Genomic DNA, 16,782 nt, shown 5'->3' with positions numbered 1-16,782 from the left:
AAAAACTCCGCGCATCATGATGTTGCGTAAAAATTCACCGGTGAATTTATCGCGAAGTTTAGCTCGCCGCAAAAGTGCGAGGTAAATTTAAATTAAAAGTCTTTCTCGGAGCTTTCTTGGTTTAGGGGTTTAACAAGAAACAATAGCAATGTCAGGACTAAAGGGGGTAGGGGGGTTTAACGCGTAAAACCCAGGGGGAGCCGAGAACGGTAAACTGCTAGAGCGACACGGTCTTTATGCACTTGATATCACTTATGTTGTTATATCGAGGAATACCCTTTAACTTTTCATACATATTGCTTGGGCAAGAAAAAGTTCAACCTTCACTAGTTAACATTAGGATGCGCTTGGATATGCAAAGTGAAAGGAAGAAAAAAAAAAGACAACGTTATGCATATAAAAAAGCGCCCGGCTTGGTGGGTAACGAGTCGTTAGGACTCCACCATCGTGATGTAAGGATAATTCATTGAAGGGAGGATTAAGCCGGTGTATGGCCCTGAAATAGGAACCAAATGCCAGTAATAGTTCATTAAATAGCTACCCCCACGAATGGTTGTCCCTGACCCTATCATTCATGATATGCGCTTATGCGACTGGTTGGTGGTTTCTTACTGCTCATTAAGGCACTATTACCATAGTGACGCTTAAAGCAAGGAAACTGTTTAGAAGAAGTTATGGGGATAAATCAATTTGGTTCGGTCTCATTCATGACAGATGGTGATTAATTTTTGTTAGTCTATGTAAGTCTTAAATAATAAGTTCCTTGATTGGTTACAAGAAATTAATGCTTATTAAGCATAATATGGATGAAGGCATATATGTAATATTATGCATAATATGCACCCGGCATAATTGAGGATCATAAGACATTTCCTGCACAAGCGAGCGTGGACGGGAAAGGGGGTCGCCTAAGGGCTAATTTTGGGGCCGTGCGGGCCGGAGTTTCGGGCCGGGGGTCGGGGTCGGGTGGGCGGCAGTTTTGGGCCGTGGGGGCCGTTTGGGCCGCATTTTTGGGCCGGGGGGGCCGTTTGGGCCGCATTTTTGGGCCGGGGGGGCCGTTTGGGCCGCATTTTTGGGCCGGGGGGGCCGGGTGGAAGACTGCAGGGGGTAGTTTAACCGAGAATCTTAGCTTTGGGAGTTAAGGGTGGGAGTTTGATTCTCTCTCCTCTGAGCAAAAGGGGGGATTTTAACCCCCAGCCTCCGACTTACAAGACCGGCGCTCTGGCGTTGAGCTTCTAATGCAGGCTCATTTGAGGGATTTATTTTCAGCCCACCCTGCAAGCGGGGAAAGGACTAAGAAGATAGAGAAGTAAATTACTGAGGCCACTTGTCCGATTTCGATAAACGGGTGTTCTACAGGCATTCCCCCAATTCAAGTCAGAATGATTACATCTGCTACGAGGGCTCAGAACAGAAACTGTGTGAAGGGTCGGAAGGTGAGTCCTCGCTGCTTAGAGGTGTGAAGGAGTGGTACCAGCATAAGAACTAGAATGGAGAACAAGAGGGCCAGGACACCGCCGAGTTTATTGGGGATGGATCGGAGGATGGCGTAGGCGAATAGGAAGTACCATTCCGGTTTAATATGAGGTGGAGTCACCAGCGGATTGGCTGCTGTGAAGTTGTCCGGATCCCCCAAGAGGTTAGGGGCAAACAAAGCCAGGGAAACAAGGGCTAAGAACAGAACCATGAATCCTACTAGATCCTTAACGATAAAATATGAGTGGAAAGGGATTTTGTCTGCGTCTGAGTTTAGGCCTGCGGGGTTGTTTGATCCTGTCTCGTGAAGGAAAAGAAGATGAAGAACAGTTGCCGCGGCAATAATGAAAGGGAGGATAAAGTGGAAGGCGAAGAAGCGGGTAAGGGTAGCGCTGTCAACTGAGAAGCCTCCTCATAACCAAAGGACAAGGTCTAGGCCCATGTAAGGGACAGCTGAAAGAAGGTTAGTAATTACTGTTGCTCCTCAAAAAGACATCTGTCCTCAGGGAAGAACATAGCCCACAAAAGCGGTCATTATGACTAAAAGTAGTAGAACCACGCCGATGTTTCAAGTTTCCTTGTACAGGAATGAGCCGTAATAAAGACCTCGGCCAATATGAAGGTAAATGCAAATAAAGAAGAAAGATGCTCCGTTAGCGTGCATGTTACGGATTAGTCAGCCGTAATTAACGTCTCGACAGAGGTGAACAACAGAGGAAAAAGCGGTAGCAGTCTCAGCAGTATAGTGCATAGCCAAAAAGAGGCCCGTAAGGATTTGGATAATAAGGCACAGCCCAAGAAGGGATCCAAAGTTTCATCAGATTGAAATATTGGAGGGTGCAGGTAAATCAACTAGGGCGTCATTGGTAATTTTTAGGAGGGGGTGGGTTTTCCGAAGGTTGGCCATTAGGGTTCTTGTAGTTGAATCGACAACGGTGGTTTTTCAAGTCACTGGTCCTGGTTAGAGTCCTGGCAGGAATTATGACTTATTTTGTGTCTTTGTTTCTGTTCGGGCTTGTGTTGGGGTTAATTGCTGTGGCATCCAACCCGGCCCCGTACTTTGCGGCACTAGGTTTAGTGGTTGCAGCGGGGGCGGGGTGTGGAGTATTGGTGGGGTGTGGGGGATCCTTTTTATCTCTGGTTCTATTCTTGATCTATTTAGGAGGGATGCTGGTAGTATTTGCTTATTCTGCGGCCTTAGCTGCGGAGCCTTATCCTGAGGCCTGGGGGGACTGATCCGTTCTGGGCTATGTAGTAAGTTACTTTGTAGTAACCCTAATGACGGCAGGGTGAGTGTCTGGAGGGTGGTTTGAAGCTTCTTGAGTTGTGGTAGATGAGTTCAAGGAGTTTTCCGTGCTTCGAGGGGACTCTAGCGGGGTAGCTTTAATATTCTCCTCCGGGGGTGGTGTTCTAGTGGCGTGTGCGGGGGTTCTTTTACTTACCCTGTTTGTGGTGCTTGAGTTGACCCGAGGTCTAAGCCGGGGTGCCCTGCGAGCAGTTTAGATTAGGGCGAGGGTAACGGCTAAGGTAATTGTAAGGAAAAATAGGGCGAGGTAAGTCTTAATTATGCCTTGCTGAAGGTCCGTAGTAGCGGTGGCTGCCGGTAGGTGAAAGGCCGATATTGCCTTGGGTCCAATTTTCTCAAACCATGTTTGGTCTACTATTTGACTGGCGATGGCCTGGCCTAATGAAAGGTTGAGGAAAGGCAGGGAGCGGTGGATGGTTGTAGGGAAGAACCCCAAGCAGTTCGAGAAGTTATGGAGGGAGAGGGTAGGGGTAACTTTGAATTGCTTCGAGGTCAGGGAGGCAAGTTCAAGAGCGATGATAAGGCCAAGGATGGTAACGATAAGAGCGCTTAATTTTAAGAGGGGAGGTATGGTTATGACAGGCGTCTTGGAGGGGAGGAAATTTGAAGTGATGATTAGGCCAGCAACGATGCTTCCTCAGGCGAGGCGTTTAATAGGGTTAATTACGGAAGGGTTGTTCTCATTGATAGGCGAGAAGGGTGGGAAGCGGGGGTGGCCTATGGAGACAAAGTAGACGACTCGAAGGCTGTAGACTGCTGTAAAAGAGGTGGCCAGAAGGGTTAGGGCTAGGGCTCAGGCGTTTAGGTATGATGTGTTTAGGGCTTCGATAATAGCATCTTTAGAAAAGAAACCTGCCAAGAAAGGGGTCCCCGTGAGGGCCAGGCTCCCGATTGTCATACAGGAAGAAGTAAACGGAGTAAGGTTATGGAGGCCGCCCATTTTACGAATGTCTTGTTCGTCATTTAGGCTGTGGATAATAGAGCCGGAGCACAAGAAAAGTATAGCTTTAAAAAACGCGTGGGTACAAATGTGAAGAAAGGCAAGTTGAGGCTGATTTAGGCCAATAGTAACCATCATTAGGCCTAGCTGGCTCGAAGTGGAGAAAGCAACAATCTTCTTGATGTCGTTTTGGGTTAAAGCACAGGTAGCGGTGAAAAGGGTGGTTATGGCACCAAGGCAGAGGCAGGTGGTCAGAGCTACTGGGTTGTTTTCCATGAGGGGGCTAGTACGGATAAGCAAGAAGATTCCCGCAACAACCATCGTGCTAGAGTGAAGTAGGGCAGAGACTGGTGTGGGGCCCTCCATGGCGGAGGGGAGTCAGGGGTGAAGTCCGAATTGTGCGGATTTACCAGTTGCGGCCAAAATCAAGCCCATGAGAGGAAGTGTAAGATCAAGACCTTGAGAAGATGCAAACATCTGTTGTATCTCTCAAGAGTTGAGTTTTATGGCAAATCATGCTATGCTCAAGATAAGGCCAATATCTCCTACACGGTTATAGATTACAGCTTGAAGAGCCGCTGTGTTTGCATCCGCTCGCCCATATCACCAGCCGATCAGAAGGAAAGATATGATTCCGACCCCCTCTCACCCAATAAAAAACTGGAACATATTATTGGCCGTGACCAGAACAATCATTGCGACTAAGAAAAGAAGGAGGTACTTAAAAAATCGGTTCATGTTAGGGTCTGCGTGTATGTACCAGGAGGCGAACTCAAGGATGGACCAGGTGACGTAGAGGGCAACAGGGGTGAAGATAATGGAGTAGTGGTCAAATTTAAAACTAATGTTAATATCAAAAGAGAGGGTGTTTATCCATTGTCAGGCAGTAACGATCGTTTCAGCCCCGCTGTTGAGGAAAATAAAGAGGGGGATAAGACTGACTAGAAATGCAGCCTTGACCGCTGTTTTTACATGTGTGAGGGCTCAGTCCTTGTGAGTTGGGGAGGCGCTTAATGTAGTTAATAATGGGTAAAGGAGGAGGGCGAAAATTAATAGCAAGGAGGAGCTCAGGATGGTGGCGGTAAGGTGCATAGCTGCTACTTGGATTTGCACCAAGAGTTTTTGGTTCCTAAGACCAACGGATAAGCTGTCATCCTCTAGGAGCGCGAGTGAACTGCGGGGTTTAACCGCAGGGGTAGAAGATTAGCAGTCTCTATTGCCATCGGGCTTCTCTCGGTGAATAAGGGGATTCTAACCCCTATTACTAGAATCACAATCTAGTGTTTTTCTTAAACTATATTTACAGAAGCATCATCCCCACATTAGTTCTGGCTTCAAGACTAGGAGAATGATAGGGAGAAGGTGAAGGGTCAAGAGGAGGTGTTCTCGTGTGTGAGAGGGTTCAAGTGAGATAATGTGGGCGGGTAGGGGGCCGCGCTGAGAGGTTAAGAAAAGGTATAGAGAGTAGCTTGCAGTGATTAAGGTGCCGACTCCGGTGATCAACAGGGTCCAATAAGACCAGTTAAATATAGCTGTAATAATCATAAGCTCTCCCATGAGGTTGGGGAGAGGTGGGAGGGCAAGGTTGGCTAAGTTGGCAATAAATCATCAAGTAGTCATTAGTGGGAGGACTATCTGTAGGCCTCGCGCTAGGAGCATTGTCCGGCTGTGAGTGCGTTCGTAGGTTGTGTTAGCCAGGCAGAAGAGGGCTGAAGATGCTAGTCCGTGGGCAATTATGAGAATAATTGCCCCCGTGAAACCTCAGGGGGTTTGGATAAGGATACCGCCCGCAACCAGGCCCATATGGCTCACGGAAGAGTAAGCAATAAGGGATTTTAGGTCTGTTTGGCGGAGACAAATTGAGCCGGTCATAATTACGCCTCAAAGAGCCAAAACAATAAATGGGTAAGCAAGCTCTTTCGAGAGGGGGTCCAGCATAAGCATCATACGCATCATACCATAACCCCCTAGTTTTAGTAGGACAGCGGCAAGGACTATAGAGCCGGCGATTGGGGCTTCTACATGAGCTTTAGGAAGTCATAAATGTACGCCGTAAAGAGGCATTTTTACCAGAAAAGCCAGTAAACATCCGACCCATCACATTTTGTCCCCTCAGGTGGAAAGGTTAAGTGGTTGGGTATACTGGAGTGTAATAAGGGATAGGGTGCCAGTTTCATTTTGAAGAAGAAGAAGGGCCACTAAAAGAGGGAGAGAGCCGGCAAGGGTGTAGAATAGGAAATAGGTGCCTGCATTTAAACGCTCGGCTTGGTTACCCCAACGGGTAATAATGATTAGGGTAGGAACTAGGGTGGCTTCAAACATGACATAGAACATAATAATTTCGGTTGCTCCGAAAGCTAGAATAAGGAATATCTGCAGGGAAGCTATTAAAGAGATATAGGCTCGTTGGCGATTAATTGGTTCAGGGGAAATATGGTTCTGGCTTGCAAGAATCATTAGGGGGAGGAGTCAACAGGAAAGAACTAAAAGAGGCGTAGAAAGAGGGTCGGTGGCCAAATAGAGGTTGGAAGTGGATCAGCCCGTTTCGGAGGTTCACTTTAGCCAAGACATGCTGGCAAGGGCAATGACTAGGCTCTGAGCTACTGAGGTCGGCCATAATCACTTTGCTGGGGTGAGCCAGATCGTAGGAAATAGCATAATTGTTGGAATAAGGATTTTTAGCATCGGAGCAGGTTAAGACTTTGAAGGCGGTCCGTGCCGTGGGTTCGAGCAGTGGCTACTAGGATAGCTAAACCCGCGCTGGCCTCACAGGCAGAGAAAGCTAGAAGCAGTATAGGGGCGGATGAGAACCCTGTCGCTTCTGTCTGCAGGGCCCAGATGGAGAGGGCGATGTAAAGCGATAGTATTATTCCCTCAAGACACAGAAGAGCGGAGAGAAGGTGGGTGCGGTGAAAAGCTAGTCCCATAAGCCCGAGGATAAAAGCGGAAGTAAAGCTGAAGTGTGTGGGGGTCATAAGGCAGTCGCGGACTTAAACCGCGGTTATATGAGCCGAAATCAAAGGTCTTTTCTTGGACTAACTGCCTATTCGGCCCATTCTAAGCCCCCTTGAATCCACTCATAGATTAAACCTAGGGTGAGAAGAGCAAGGACGGCTACAGCCCAGGTGAGTGTGATGGCGGGGGCAGCCAGCTGATCCCCTCAGGGAAGGGGAAGGAGAAGAGCAATTTCTAAGTCAAACAGAAGGAACAGGATTGCAATAAGGAAAAATCGCAGGGAAAAGGGGAGGCGGGCCGACCCGAGAGGGTCGAACCCGCACTCGTAAGGTGAAAGCTTCTCAGCATCTGGGTTGACTTGGGGGAGTCAGAAAGACACGATGGCTAGGACTGTCGAAAGTAGTACAGTAATAAAAATCACCGAAGAGATCAGGTTCATTATCTTTCCTTGGATTTTCACCAAGACCGAGTGATTGGAAGTCACATATACTGGGTTAATACTAGAAAGACTATGAGCCTCATCAGTAGATAGATACATAGAGGAAAAGTCAGACGACGTCTACGAAGTGTCAGTATCAGGCAGCGGCTTCAAAGCCAAAGTGGTGTTCTGACGTGAAGTGGTACTGGATTTGGCGGAGGAGGCATACGGCAAGGAAAGTTGAGCCGATAATGACGTGTAGGCCGTGGAACCCGGTAGCTACAAAGAAAGTGGAGCCGTATACGCCATCAGCAATTGTGAAGGGGGCTTCGTAATACTCAAGGCCTTGGAGAAAAGTGAAATAGAAGCCCAGAAGGATAGTTAAAGTAAGAGATTGGATAGCCTGTTTACGCTCCCCTTCCATAATACTATGATGTGCTCATGTCACGGTTACCCCAGACGCTAGGAGAACTGCGGTGTTTAAAAGGGGGACTTCAAAGGGGTCCAGGGTTGTAATACCTGTTGGAGGCCAGCAGCCACCAAGTTCAGGGGTCGGGGCAAGACTGGCATGGTAGAATGCTCAAAAAAAGCCTAGGAAGAAGAAGACTTCTGATGTGATAAATAAGATCATGCCGTATCGGAGGCCTTTTTGGACAGGAGGGGTGTGGTGCCCCTGGAATGTTCCTTCACGGACAATATCCCGTCATCACTGGTACATAGTGAGAAGGAGGAGGATAGTCCCTGCGACTATCAGGATAACTGAGTGGAAGTGAAATCAAATTGCGAGGCCTGAGGTTATCAGGAGGGCGGCGACTGCGCCAGTAAGGGGCCAGGGGCTTGGGTCAACTATATGGAATGCGTGTGCTTGGTGGGCCATTAGACGTTTTCTTGTAGGTAGAGGCTCATTAGAAGTACAAACACATAGGCTTGGATCATAGCCACAGCCACTTCAAGAAGGGTGAGAAGAAATAGAACAACGGAGGTTAAAATTGCAACAGTGGGCATAATGGGAAGAAGAACAAAGGCAGCTGTTGCAATCAGCTGAATTAAGAGGTGGCCAGCGGTCAAGTTGGCGGTGAGTCGAACCCCTAGTGCCAAGGGTCGGATAAATAGGCTAATTGTCTCAATGATAATAAGAACAGGGATCAGGGGGACGGGCGTCCCTTCTGGTAATAGATGGCCTAGGGCTGCTGTAGGTTGATTTCGCATGCCAATGATTACAGTTGCTAATCAGAGGGGAACTGCGAGGCCCATATTAAGGGAAAGCTGAGTGGTAGGGGTAAAAGTGTAAGGGAGAAGGCCTAACATATTAAGGGTGATTAAGAATAGTATAAGGGAGGTTAAGATTGTAGCCCATTTATGGCCCCCGACATTAAGGGGAAGAAGAAGCTGCTGGGTAAAGCGGTTAATAAACCACCCCTGAAGGGTAAGAAGACGATTATTTAATCAGCGGGCTGTAGGTGTGGGGAACAAAATCCAAGGGAGGGTAAGGGCCAGGGCTATAAGGGGGATGCCGAGGAATACGGGGCTTATGAATTGGTCAAAGAAGCTTAGTGTCATGGTCAGTTTCAAGATTCAGGGTTGGCCTTTTCAGCGCTTTGAACTGTAGGTTCGTTACAAAAGACATGTCCAAGGACTTTAGGGGGAATTACAGTGAGGAATACTAGTCATGAGAAAACCAGAATGGCAAATCAGGGGGCAGGGTTGAGTTGAGGCATATCACTAAGGGTGGTTGGGGGTCACCAATCTTTAGCTTAAAAGGCTAACGCTTTCTCCCAGTTTAGCTTCTTAGTGAAGCGTCTTCAAGCATTATGGAGGATCAATTTTCAAAGTGTTTTAGAGGGACTGCTTCAACTACGATTGGCATAAAGCTGTGATTAGCCCCGCAGATTTCCGAGCATTGACCATAAAACACACCGGGGCGAGAAGCGATAAAGGCCGTTTGATTTAAACGTCCTGGGACTGCATCCATTTTAACGCCCAGGGCCGGGACGGCTCAGGAGTGGAGGACATCCTCTGCAGATACAAGAACCCGGATGGGTGATTCCACAGGGACTACCATGCGATGGTCTGCCTCAAGGAGTCGGAACTGCCCAGGGATAAGGTCTTGTGTAGGGATTATGTACGAGTCGAATCCTAAATCCTCATAATCAGTGTATTCATAGCTTCAGTATCACTGATGGCCTATGGCTTTGATTGTTAGGTGCGGGTCGTTAATCTCGTCCATAAGGTAAAGAATACGGAGAGAGGGGAGGGCAATTAGAATTAAGATGACGGCAGGAAGAACGGTTCAGATAATCTCAATTTCCTGAGAGTCTAGAATGTATTTATTGGTTAGTTTTGTAGAGACTATGGCTACAATAATATATAAAACGAGGGTGCTAATAAGGAGGACAATTATTAGAGCATGGTCGTGGAAATGAAGGAGTTCTTCTATCACTGGGGAGGCCGCGTCTTGGAATCCTAGTTGAGAGGGATGTGCCATTATAGCTTTGGGCTCAAGACACGCGGGGCTCTAACCCACAGTTTTGCCTTGACAAAGCAATGTTATAACAAATTTAACTAGTGTCTTATGGAAGAAAGTGACAGAGTGGCTATGTGATTGACTTGAAATCAGCAGATGGGGGTTCAATTCCTCCCTTTCTCGTTAGTTGACTTGAACTTGCACATATGCAGGCTCCTCGAATGTGTGGTAAGGAGGAGGGCAGCCGTGAAGTCACTCTACGTTAGTAGAGGTTAATTCAACAGACATAACTTCTCGTTTAGCAGCAAATGCTTCTCAAAGAATAAATAGGAACATGATTACAGCTACTAGGGAGATTAAGGACCCAATCGAAGAAACGGTGTTTCAAAGGGTATAGGCGTCTGGGTAATCAGAGTATCGTCGTGGCATTCCCGCAAGACCAAGGAAATGTTGGGGGAAGAAGGTTAAATTAACTCCAACAAACATAATTCCGAAGTGGATCTTGGTCCATGTGCTGTGGAGAGTATACCCTGAAAATAAGGGGAACCAGTGGACGAAAGCGGCCACGATCGCAAATACTGCCCCCATAGAGAGAACGTAATGGAAATGGGCTACTACATAATAGGTGTCATGGAGGACGATGTCTAGAGAGGAGTTGGCCAGAACGATACCTGTAAGCCCTCCAACTGTAAACAAGAAGATAAACCCCAGAGCCCAAAGGAGAGGAGTTTCTCATTTAATTGAGCCCCCGTGAAGAGTGGCTAATCAGCTGAAAACTTTAACACCTGTGGGGATGGCAATAATCATTGTGGCGGAGGTAAAGTATGCTCGAGTATCAACGTCCATCCCTACGGTGAACATGTGATGAGCTCAGACGATGAAGCCGAGAAGGCCAATAGCCATCATAGCTCACACCATTCCCATATACCCAAATGGTTCTTTTTTACCTGAATAGTAGGCTACAATATGAGAAATTATTCCAAACCCAGGGAGAATCAAAATATAGACTTCCGGGTGTCCGAAGAACCAGAACAGATGCTGGTACAGGATGGGGTCCCCTCCCCCGGCAGGGTCAAAGAAGGTGGTGTTAAGATTTCGGTCCGTGAGAAGCATAGTAATTCCGGCAGCTAAGACTGGGAGGGAGAGGAGAAGGAGAACAGCTGTAATGAGAACAGCCCAAACGAATAAGGGGGTTTGGTACTGGGAGATGGCAGGAGGTTTCATGTTAATAATTGTTGTAATAAAATTAATTGCCCCTAAAATAGAAGAGATCCCTGCAAGATGGAGGGAGAAAATTGTTAGGTCTACTGAAGCTCCCGCATGGGCAAGATTACCAGCCAACGGCGGGTACACCGTCCAACCAGTCCCAGCCCCCGCTTCAACCCCAGAGGAGGCTAAAAGGAGAAGAAAGGAGGGAGGAAGAAGTCAGAAGCTTATGTTGTTTATACGTGGGAATGCTATGTCCGGAGCCCCAATCATAAGGGGGATGAGTCAATTACCAAACCCGCCAATTATAATTGGCATTACTATAAAAAAGATCATGACGAAAGCGTGTGCAGTAACGATTACATTGTAAATCTGGTCGTCCCCCAGAAGAGCGCCGGGTTGGCTAAGCTCGGCTCGAATAAGGAGGCTTAAAGCCGTCCCCACTATTCCTGCCCAGGCCCCGAAGATAAGGTAAAGGGTGCCAATGTCTTTGTGGTTGGTTGAGAAAAATCAGCGTGTAATTGCCACAGGTAAGATGGCCGAAGCAAGCGGTGGATTGTAGCCCCATTTATAGAGGTTTGAGTCCTCTTCTTACCAAGCCCTGGGGTGTGACACGTCAGATTGCAAACCTGAAGAAGTAGGCTTACCGCCTGCCGGGGCTTTCCCGCCTCGCCCCGGCGGCGGGGGAGTAGATGAATGCTCGCTGGATAGAGCGCTTAGCTGTTAACTAAGAGTTTGTAGGATCAAGGCCTTCTCATCTAGTGAGGCTTTAGCTTAATTAAAGTGTCTGGGTTGCATTCAGAAGATGCGGGATAGAGTCCTGTAAGTCTTATCAGGGGCTAAGGGATTTTCACCCTCGCTTAGGGCTTTGAAGGTCCTCGGTCTTGATTCTATCCTAAGCCCCTAGCTTCAGGAGAATACTGAGAGGAAGCAAGGGGTAATTGGAAGAAGGCCAAGGGCTCCAATCGTAGAGGCTGCCAGGAGGAGGGTAGATCGGCTGCCCGTAAGTCGTCAGGAGGGGGTTGCACCGAGGGTGTTAGGCGAGATAGTTAGTGCCATAGCGTAGCATACCCGCAGATAAAAGAAAAGACTCAGCAAAGCAGTGAGAGCAGCGAGAGTAGCAATAAGGGGAAGACCTTGCTTAGTTATTTCTTGGAGAATAAGTCATTTAGGCATAAACCCTGAGAGTGGGGGGAGGCCGCCGAGGGAAAGGAGGGCAAGGGAGGCTAGTGCAACAAGAGTAGGGGTTTTAGTTCAAGCAGTGGCTAAAGTGTTCAGGCTGGAAGCCGTGCTTGCTTTCATAGTGAGGAAGGCAGAGGTGGTCATGACAACATAAAGAGTGAGTCCAAGAAGGGCCAACGAGGGGGAGACTTGCGAGACAATTACCATTCAGCCTAAGTGCGCAATAGAGGAGTAAGCTAAGATTTTACGTACTTGGGTTTGGTTCATACCGCCTCAACCGCCAATTAGGGTAGAAGCAAGGCCTATGCCGAGAACAAGGGAGGGGTTCAGCGCAGGGGTGATTTGAACGATGAGTGCAAATGGGGCCAACTTTTGTCATGTTGAAAGAATGAGACCTGTAGTGAGGCTAAGTCCTTGGATGACTTCAGGCAGCCAAAAGTGAACAGGGGCCAGTCCGATTTTAAGGGCAAGAGCCATAAAAGCCATCGTGGCCGAGGCGGGGTGGGAGAGGTGCTGGATGTCCCAGGAGCCCGTGAGTCAGGCGTTCGTAGTGCTGGCAAACATAATTGTAGCCGCGGCGGCGGCTTGTGTAATAAAGTACTTAGCTGCAGCTTCAACCGAGCGGGGGGAATGCTTCTGGGTTATTAAAGGAATGATGGCTAGAGTATTAATTTCTAAGCCCATTCAGGCAAGTAACCAGTGGGAGCTAGAAAAGGTTAGTGCGGTCCCCAGTCCGAGGGCTGAAATAAGTAAAGACGTAACGTAAGGGTTCATATGTTAGCAAAGGAGGGGGTTTCACCGTCATTGTTGGGGTATGGGCCCAAAAGCTTGTTTAGCTGACTTTACTAGAAAGTGGTGTAGTGGGAGCACCAGGAGTTTTGATCTCCTGAGGATGGGTTCAAGCCCCTTCTTTCTAAGGAATCAAAGGGGCTTTAACCCTTATAAGTCACCCTATCAAGGTGGCCCTTAGGCATTCAGGCATAATTCCGGGTTAGGCTTGGGGTGGTAGCCCAGCAAATGCAATCGGTAAGGCTAAGTGTCACAGAACAAGGGCGAGGGTTAGTGGAAGAAAGTTTTTTCAGACGAGGTGTATGAGTTGGTCGTACCGAAACCGAGGGTAAGAGGCGCGAACCCATAGGAACACTACTGATAGAAGTGCAGCTTTAGTTATTAGGTTACAGGCGGTGAGCTCGGGGAAGGAAGGAATATGGGAGGCTCCAAGAAACAGTACAGTGGAGAGGGTATTCATCAGAAGAATATTGGCGTATTCTGCAAGAAAAAATAGGGCGAAGGGTCCCCCTGCATATTCGACGTTAAAACCAGAGACAAGCTCAGACTCCCCCTCCGTGAGGTCAAAAGGGGCCCGATTAGTCTCGGCAAGAGTCGAGATATACCACATTGCTGCGAGGGGTCATGCTGGGATTAAGAGTCAAACGCTTTCCTGGGTAACGTTGAAGGTCTGGAGTGTGAACCCCCCAGAGAAGATAATAATACTTAAGAGAATAAGGCCAAGGCTCACCTCGTAGGAGATCGTTTGTGCAACCGCTCGGAGTGCCCCGATGAGAGCATATTTAGAATTTGAGGCCCAGCCCGAGCCAAGGATAGAGTAGACAGCCAAGCTAGACAATGCCAGTACGAAGAGAATTCCCAAGTTCAAATCGGTGACCGGGTATGGGATTGGTATAGGAGCCCAGAGGGTGAGGGCAAGAGTAAGAGCAAGCATAGGGGTAGCAAGAAAAAGAAAGGGGGAGGAAGTGGAAGGGCGGACGGGCTCCTTAATAAAAAGTTTGACACCGTCAGCAATGGGCTGAAGAAGGCCGTAGGGCCCCACAATGTTTGGGCCTTTCCGGAGCTGCATATAGCCAAGAACTTTTCGCTCTAGTAGAGTAAGAAAAGCAACAGCGAGAAGAACAGGGACGATATAGGCAAGGGGGTTAATAACATGGGTAAGAATGGCTGCGATCATAGCCGGGGAGAGGATTTGAACCCCTGATGAAAGGGCTTAGACCTTTAGCACTTTCCAGACTTTGCTACCTCGGGCGTCCCGGACCTGCTCTCCAGATCCTGCCACACTAGGATGCCATACTCTTTAGCATACCCGGGTATGCCCTCTTTTCTGTTTTAGTTGCCTTCAGCAGGTGAGGGTGGGGCGTGCCTTAAGCATGGGCCTCTTCTCTCCGGTCCTTTCGTACTGGGGAAGATCATGTCATAGATAGAAACTGACCTGGATTGCTCCGGTCTGAACTCAGATCACGTAGGACTTTAATCGTTGAACAAACGAACCCTTATTAGCGGCTGCACCAATAGGATGTCCTGATCCAACATCGAGGTCGTAAACCCCCTCGTCGATAGGGACTCTGGGAGAGGATTGCGCTGTTATCCCTAGGGTAACTTGTTCCGTTAATCGGCATTATGCCGGATCACACTGGTCAGAATTTCTGTTGCTTGGAGCTGCAGCTCTTAGTTGTGAGGCTAGTAGCCTCGGTCCACATGGAGGCTTTTTTATCCTCCGCGGTCGCCCCAACCGAAGACAGGAGAGACAGGAGCTACAATGTTTTTTCCACTTCGGAGTGGAAGTTTAACGTAGGCTGTCTAGTGTCTAAAGCTCCATAGGGTCTTCTCGTCTTATGGTAGTATCCCCGCTTCTGCACGGGGAGATCAATTTCATTGACTGGGGGGAGGAGACAGCTAAGCCCTCGTCTAGCCATTCATACAGGTCCTCATTTAAAGGACAAGTGATTGCGCTACCTTCGCACGGTTAAAATACCGCGGCCGTTTAACCCAGGGTCACCGGGCAGGCGGGACCTCTTATGTTTAGCATACAAGAGGCGATGTTTTTGGTAAACAGGCGAGGCTTGTGTTTGCCGAGTTCCTTCTCCCCCTTTTAGTCTTTCCTTAGAGCACTCCTGTGTGGGGTTAACGATTACATTTTTGGGTCTTTCCTGCTTATGACGGAGACCAAAATTCCCTCTGGGTTTGGGTTCGTTATTTGTCGGCGGAGGGTCCGGTCCAACTTACACATATGCAAGGAGAGAGGGTGTCCTCTCTTATTACTCATTCTAGCAGGGTCAGTCCCATGGGGGCATGGGGCGGTTTAGTAAAGTTAGGGGTGGGGAGAGGTTATCAGAATAAGAGGTTTGTGCTGTCTGAGCTTTAACGCTTTCTTATCAGGTGGCTGCCCTTAAGCCCACTGAAACAGTTTACCTTAATAATTATGATCCTTGACCGCCTTATAAGGTTGTGTCCTGGTTCAAAGGAGCTGTACCTCCTTTGACTAACTCCTCTGGTTTCTCTTTACCATCAGAAGAAGAGTCTTAGGGGTTTGAGAAGCCGGAGGGCTGAACTCCTATTCATTTCCTAAACAACCAGCTATAACTAGACTCGATAGGTATTTCACTTCTACTCGGAGCTCTCTCCACTCTTTTGCAACAGAGACGGATAGGCCCTTTAATAGGCTGTCTCGGAGTAGCTCGTCTAGTTTCGGGGGCTTAAACTGAAGTTCTCTTTGCTTAAGTATTCTGGCTAGATCATGATGCAAAAGGTACAAGTTTTAATCTTTGCTTTGAAGGGCTTATATGGTTTGTTTCATTTCTCTTTCAGCTTTCCCTTGCGGTACTTTCTCTGTCGCTCAAGTTTGTCCTTTTCCGTCGCCCGTACTAAGGTGGAAAAATGATTTGTTCACAAGTGTTTAGGTCGTGAGGGGTTATTTATATTGTAGAATTAATCCAAGTGTTTGGCTAGCTAGTTAGCTCAGGGCGACCCGATTTGCACGGGTATCTTCTCGGAGTAAGGGAGATGCTGTTCTATTTAGCTACGCCCCGGTTGTCCCAAGTGCACCTTCCGGTACACTTACCATGTTACGACTTGCCTCCCCTTTGTTCGGATATCTTGTTAAGAACGAAATTGAATGAACCCGGAGAGAGTGACGGGCGGTATGTGCGCGCCTCAGAGCCGGCTTCAGAGGAACGCTCTACTTTCCCCTTACTGCTAAATCCACCTTTAAGGGCCGGTTTCACGGCCCCATCCGTAGTAACCTGCTGTAGGTAATGTAGCCCATTTCTTCCCACCCCATACGCTGCACCTTGACCTGACGTTTTGGGTTTTGCCCATTTTGCTCACTTTAAATCCTTCACAGGGTGAGCTGACGACGGCGGTATATAGGCGGGTCTAACAAGGGATGGTGAGGTTGAACGGGGATTATCGATTCAAGAACAGGCTCCTCTAGGTGGGTATGAGGCACCGCCAAGTCCTTTGGGTTTTAAGCTAACGCCTGTAGTTCCCTGGCGGATATTAGGGGTAAATTAATATCAAAGTTTATGGCTAGGCATAGTGGGGTATCTAATCCCAGTTTGTACCCTAGCTGTCGTGGGTTCAGGTAAATTAAAGCCACTTTCGTAGTGGGGCTTCGTGCCCTCAGGAGCGTATAACAGCCTGGAGGGTGTTCGGCTTTAGTTTGTTGATTTCCCTAACCACTCTTTACGCCGGCAACCTTCAACTTGGGCCACTCGTATAACCGCGGTGGCTGGCACGAAATTAACCGGCCCTAGGAACCGTAACCTAGTCAAGCTTTCGCTTATTGCTTAATGTCTATCACTGCTGAATACCCTTGGGGGTGTGGCTAAACAAGGCGTCCTGGGCTGCTCTTCGCGTGCCTGATGCCAGCTCCTCGCCCCCGGGCAGGGGGTAAAGGGCATCCTCACAGGGGTGCGGAGACTTGCATGTATAAATTTGGTTTGAGCTGAAGGTAAAGTCAGGACCAAGCCTTTGTGCTTGCGGGGTTTTTCAACGCCCATCTAAACATCTTCAGTGTTTTGCTTTGATTAAGCTACGCTAGC

General features: G+C 48.3%; 13 protein-coding genes across 13 annotated transcripts, besides 25 other annotated features; 1 reads left to right on the top strand and 12 right to left on the bottom strand. All coding sequences in view use genetic code 2, as the record gives it.

Annotated features, from left to right (window-relative positions):
* Positions 1-1,100: a D loop (control region).
* Positions 1,101-1,170, top strand: a tRNA (tRNA-Pro).
* Positions 1,171-1,242, bottom strand: a tRNA (tRNA-Thr).
* Positions 1,243-2,383, bottom strand: CYTB (cytochrome b). Its single transcript has one exon. A coding segment is annotated over exon 1 (1,141 nt).
* Positions 2,384-2,387: 4 nt separating this feature from the next.
* Positions 2,388-2,457, top strand: a tRNA (tRNA-Glu).
* Positions 2,458-2,979, top strand: ND6 (NADH dehydrogenase subunit 6). Its single transcript has one exon. The coding sequence runs from the start codon at positions 2,458-2,460 to the stop codon at positions 2,977-2,979; it is 522 nt and encodes a 173-aa protein (YP_004300457.1).
* Positions 2,976-4,814, bottom strand: ND5 (NADH dehydrogenase subunit 5). The gene has a single exon. It carries the CDS (start codon positions 4,812-4,814, stop codon positions 2,976-2,978), a length of 1,839 nt encoding a protein of 612 aa, YP_004300456.1.
* Positions 4,815-4,888, bottom strand: a tRNA (tRNA-Leu).
* Positions 4,889-4,957, bottom strand: a tRNA (tRNA-Ser).
* Positions 4,958-5,026, bottom strand: a tRNA (tRNA-His).
* On the bottom strand, positions 5,027-6,407 carry ND4 (NADH dehydrogenase subunit 4). Its single transcript has one exon. A coding segment is annotated over exon 1 (1,381 nt).
* ND4L (NADH dehydrogenase subunit 4L) lies at positions 6,401-6,697 on the bottom strand. Its single transcript has one exon. It carries the CDS (start codon positions 6,695-6,697, stop codon positions 6,401-6,403), a length of 297 nt encoding a protein of 98 aa, YP_004300454.1.
* Positions 6,698-6,767, bottom strand: a tRNA (tRNA-Arg).
* Positions 6,768-7,116, bottom strand: ND3 (NADH dehydrogenase subunit 3). Its single transcript has one exon. A coding segment is annotated over exon 1 (349 nt).
* Positions 7,117-7,187, bottom strand: a tRNA (tRNA-Gly).
* Positions 7,188-7,972, bottom strand: COX3 (cytochrome c oxidase subunit III). The gene has a single exon. A coding segment is annotated over exon 1 (785 nt).
* On the bottom strand, positions 7,972-8,655 carry ATP6 (ATP synthase F0 subunit 6). Its single transcript has one exon. It carries the CDS (start codon positions 8,653-8,655, stop codon positions 7,972-7,974), a length of 684 nt encoding a protein of 227 aa, YP_004300451.1.
* On the bottom strand, positions 8,646-8,813 carry ATP8 (ATP synthase F0 subunit 8). Its single transcript has one exon. The coding sequence runs from the start codon at positions 8,811-8,813 to the stop codon at positions 8,646-8,648; it is 168 nt and encodes a 55-aa protein (YP_004300450.1).
* Position 8,814: 1 nt separating this feature from the next.
* Positions 8,815-8,889, bottom strand: a tRNA (tRNA-Lys).
* COX2 (cytochrome c oxidase subunit II) lies at positions 8,890-9,580 on the bottom strand. The gene has a single exon. A coding segment is annotated over exon 1 (691 nt).
* A 14-nt stretch (positions 9,581-9,594) lies between these two features.
* Positions 9,595-9,667, bottom strand: a tRNA (tRNA-Asp).
* Positions 9,668-9,671: 4 nt separating this feature from the next.
* Positions 9,672-9,742, top strand: a tRNA (tRNA-Ser).
* Positions 9,743-11,293, bottom strand: COX1 (cytochrome c oxidase subunit I). The gene has a single exon. It carries the CDS (start codon positions 11,291-11,293, stop codon positions 9,743-9,745), a length of 1,551 nt encoding a protein of 516 aa, YP_004300448.1.
* A 2-nt stretch (positions 11,294-11,295) lies between these two features.
* Positions 11,296-11,363, top strand: a tRNA (tRNA-Tyr).
* Positions 11,363-11,427, top strand: a tRNA (tRNA-Cys).
* Positions 11,428-11,454: 27 nt separating this feature from the next.
* Positions 11,455-11,527, top strand: a tRNA (tRNA-Asn).
* Position 11,528: 1 nt separating this feature from the next.
* Positions 11,529-11,597, top strand: a tRNA (tRNA-Ala).
* Position 11,598: 1 nt separating this feature from the next.
* Positions 11,599-11,670, bottom strand: a tRNA (tRNA-Trp).
* On the bottom strand, positions 11,671-12,721 carry ND2 (NADH dehydrogenase subunit 2). Its single transcript has one exon. A coding segment is annotated over exon 1 (1,051 nt).
* A 4-nt stretch (positions 12,722-12,725) lies between these two features.
* Positions 12,726-12,794, bottom strand: a tRNA (tRNA-Met).
* Positions 12,794-12,863, top strand: a tRNA (tRNA-Gln).
* Positions 12,864-12,935, bottom strand: a tRNA (tRNA-Ile).
* Positions 12,936-12,938: 3 nt separating this feature from the next.
* Positions 12,939-13,913, bottom strand: ND1 (NADH dehydrogenase subunit 1). Its single transcript has one exon. The coding sequence runs from the start codon at positions 13,911-13,913 to the stop codon at positions 12,939-12,941; it is 975 nt and encodes a 324-aa protein (YP_004300446.1).
* Positions 13,914-13,987, bottom strand: a tRNA (tRNA-Leu).
* A 4-nt stretch (positions 13,988-13,991) lies between these two features.
* Positions 13,992-15,697, bottom strand: an rRNA (l-rRNA).
* Positions 15,698-15,768, bottom strand: a tRNA (tRNA-Val).
* Positions 15,769-16,714, bottom strand: an rRNA (s-rRNA).
* Positions 16,715-16,782, bottom strand: a tRNA (tRNA-Phe).

Source organism: Hypomesus nipponensis, mitochondrion (assembly GCF_054491055.1).
Source record: "Hypomesus nipponensis mitochondrion, complete genome".
Lineage (NCBI taxonomy): Eukaryota > Metazoa > Chordata > Actinopteri > Osmeriformes > Osmeridae > Hypomesus > Hypomesus nipponensis.
Note: the sequence above shows the minus strand (reverse complement) of the source record. Positions and strands in the feature narration are given on the sequence as shown.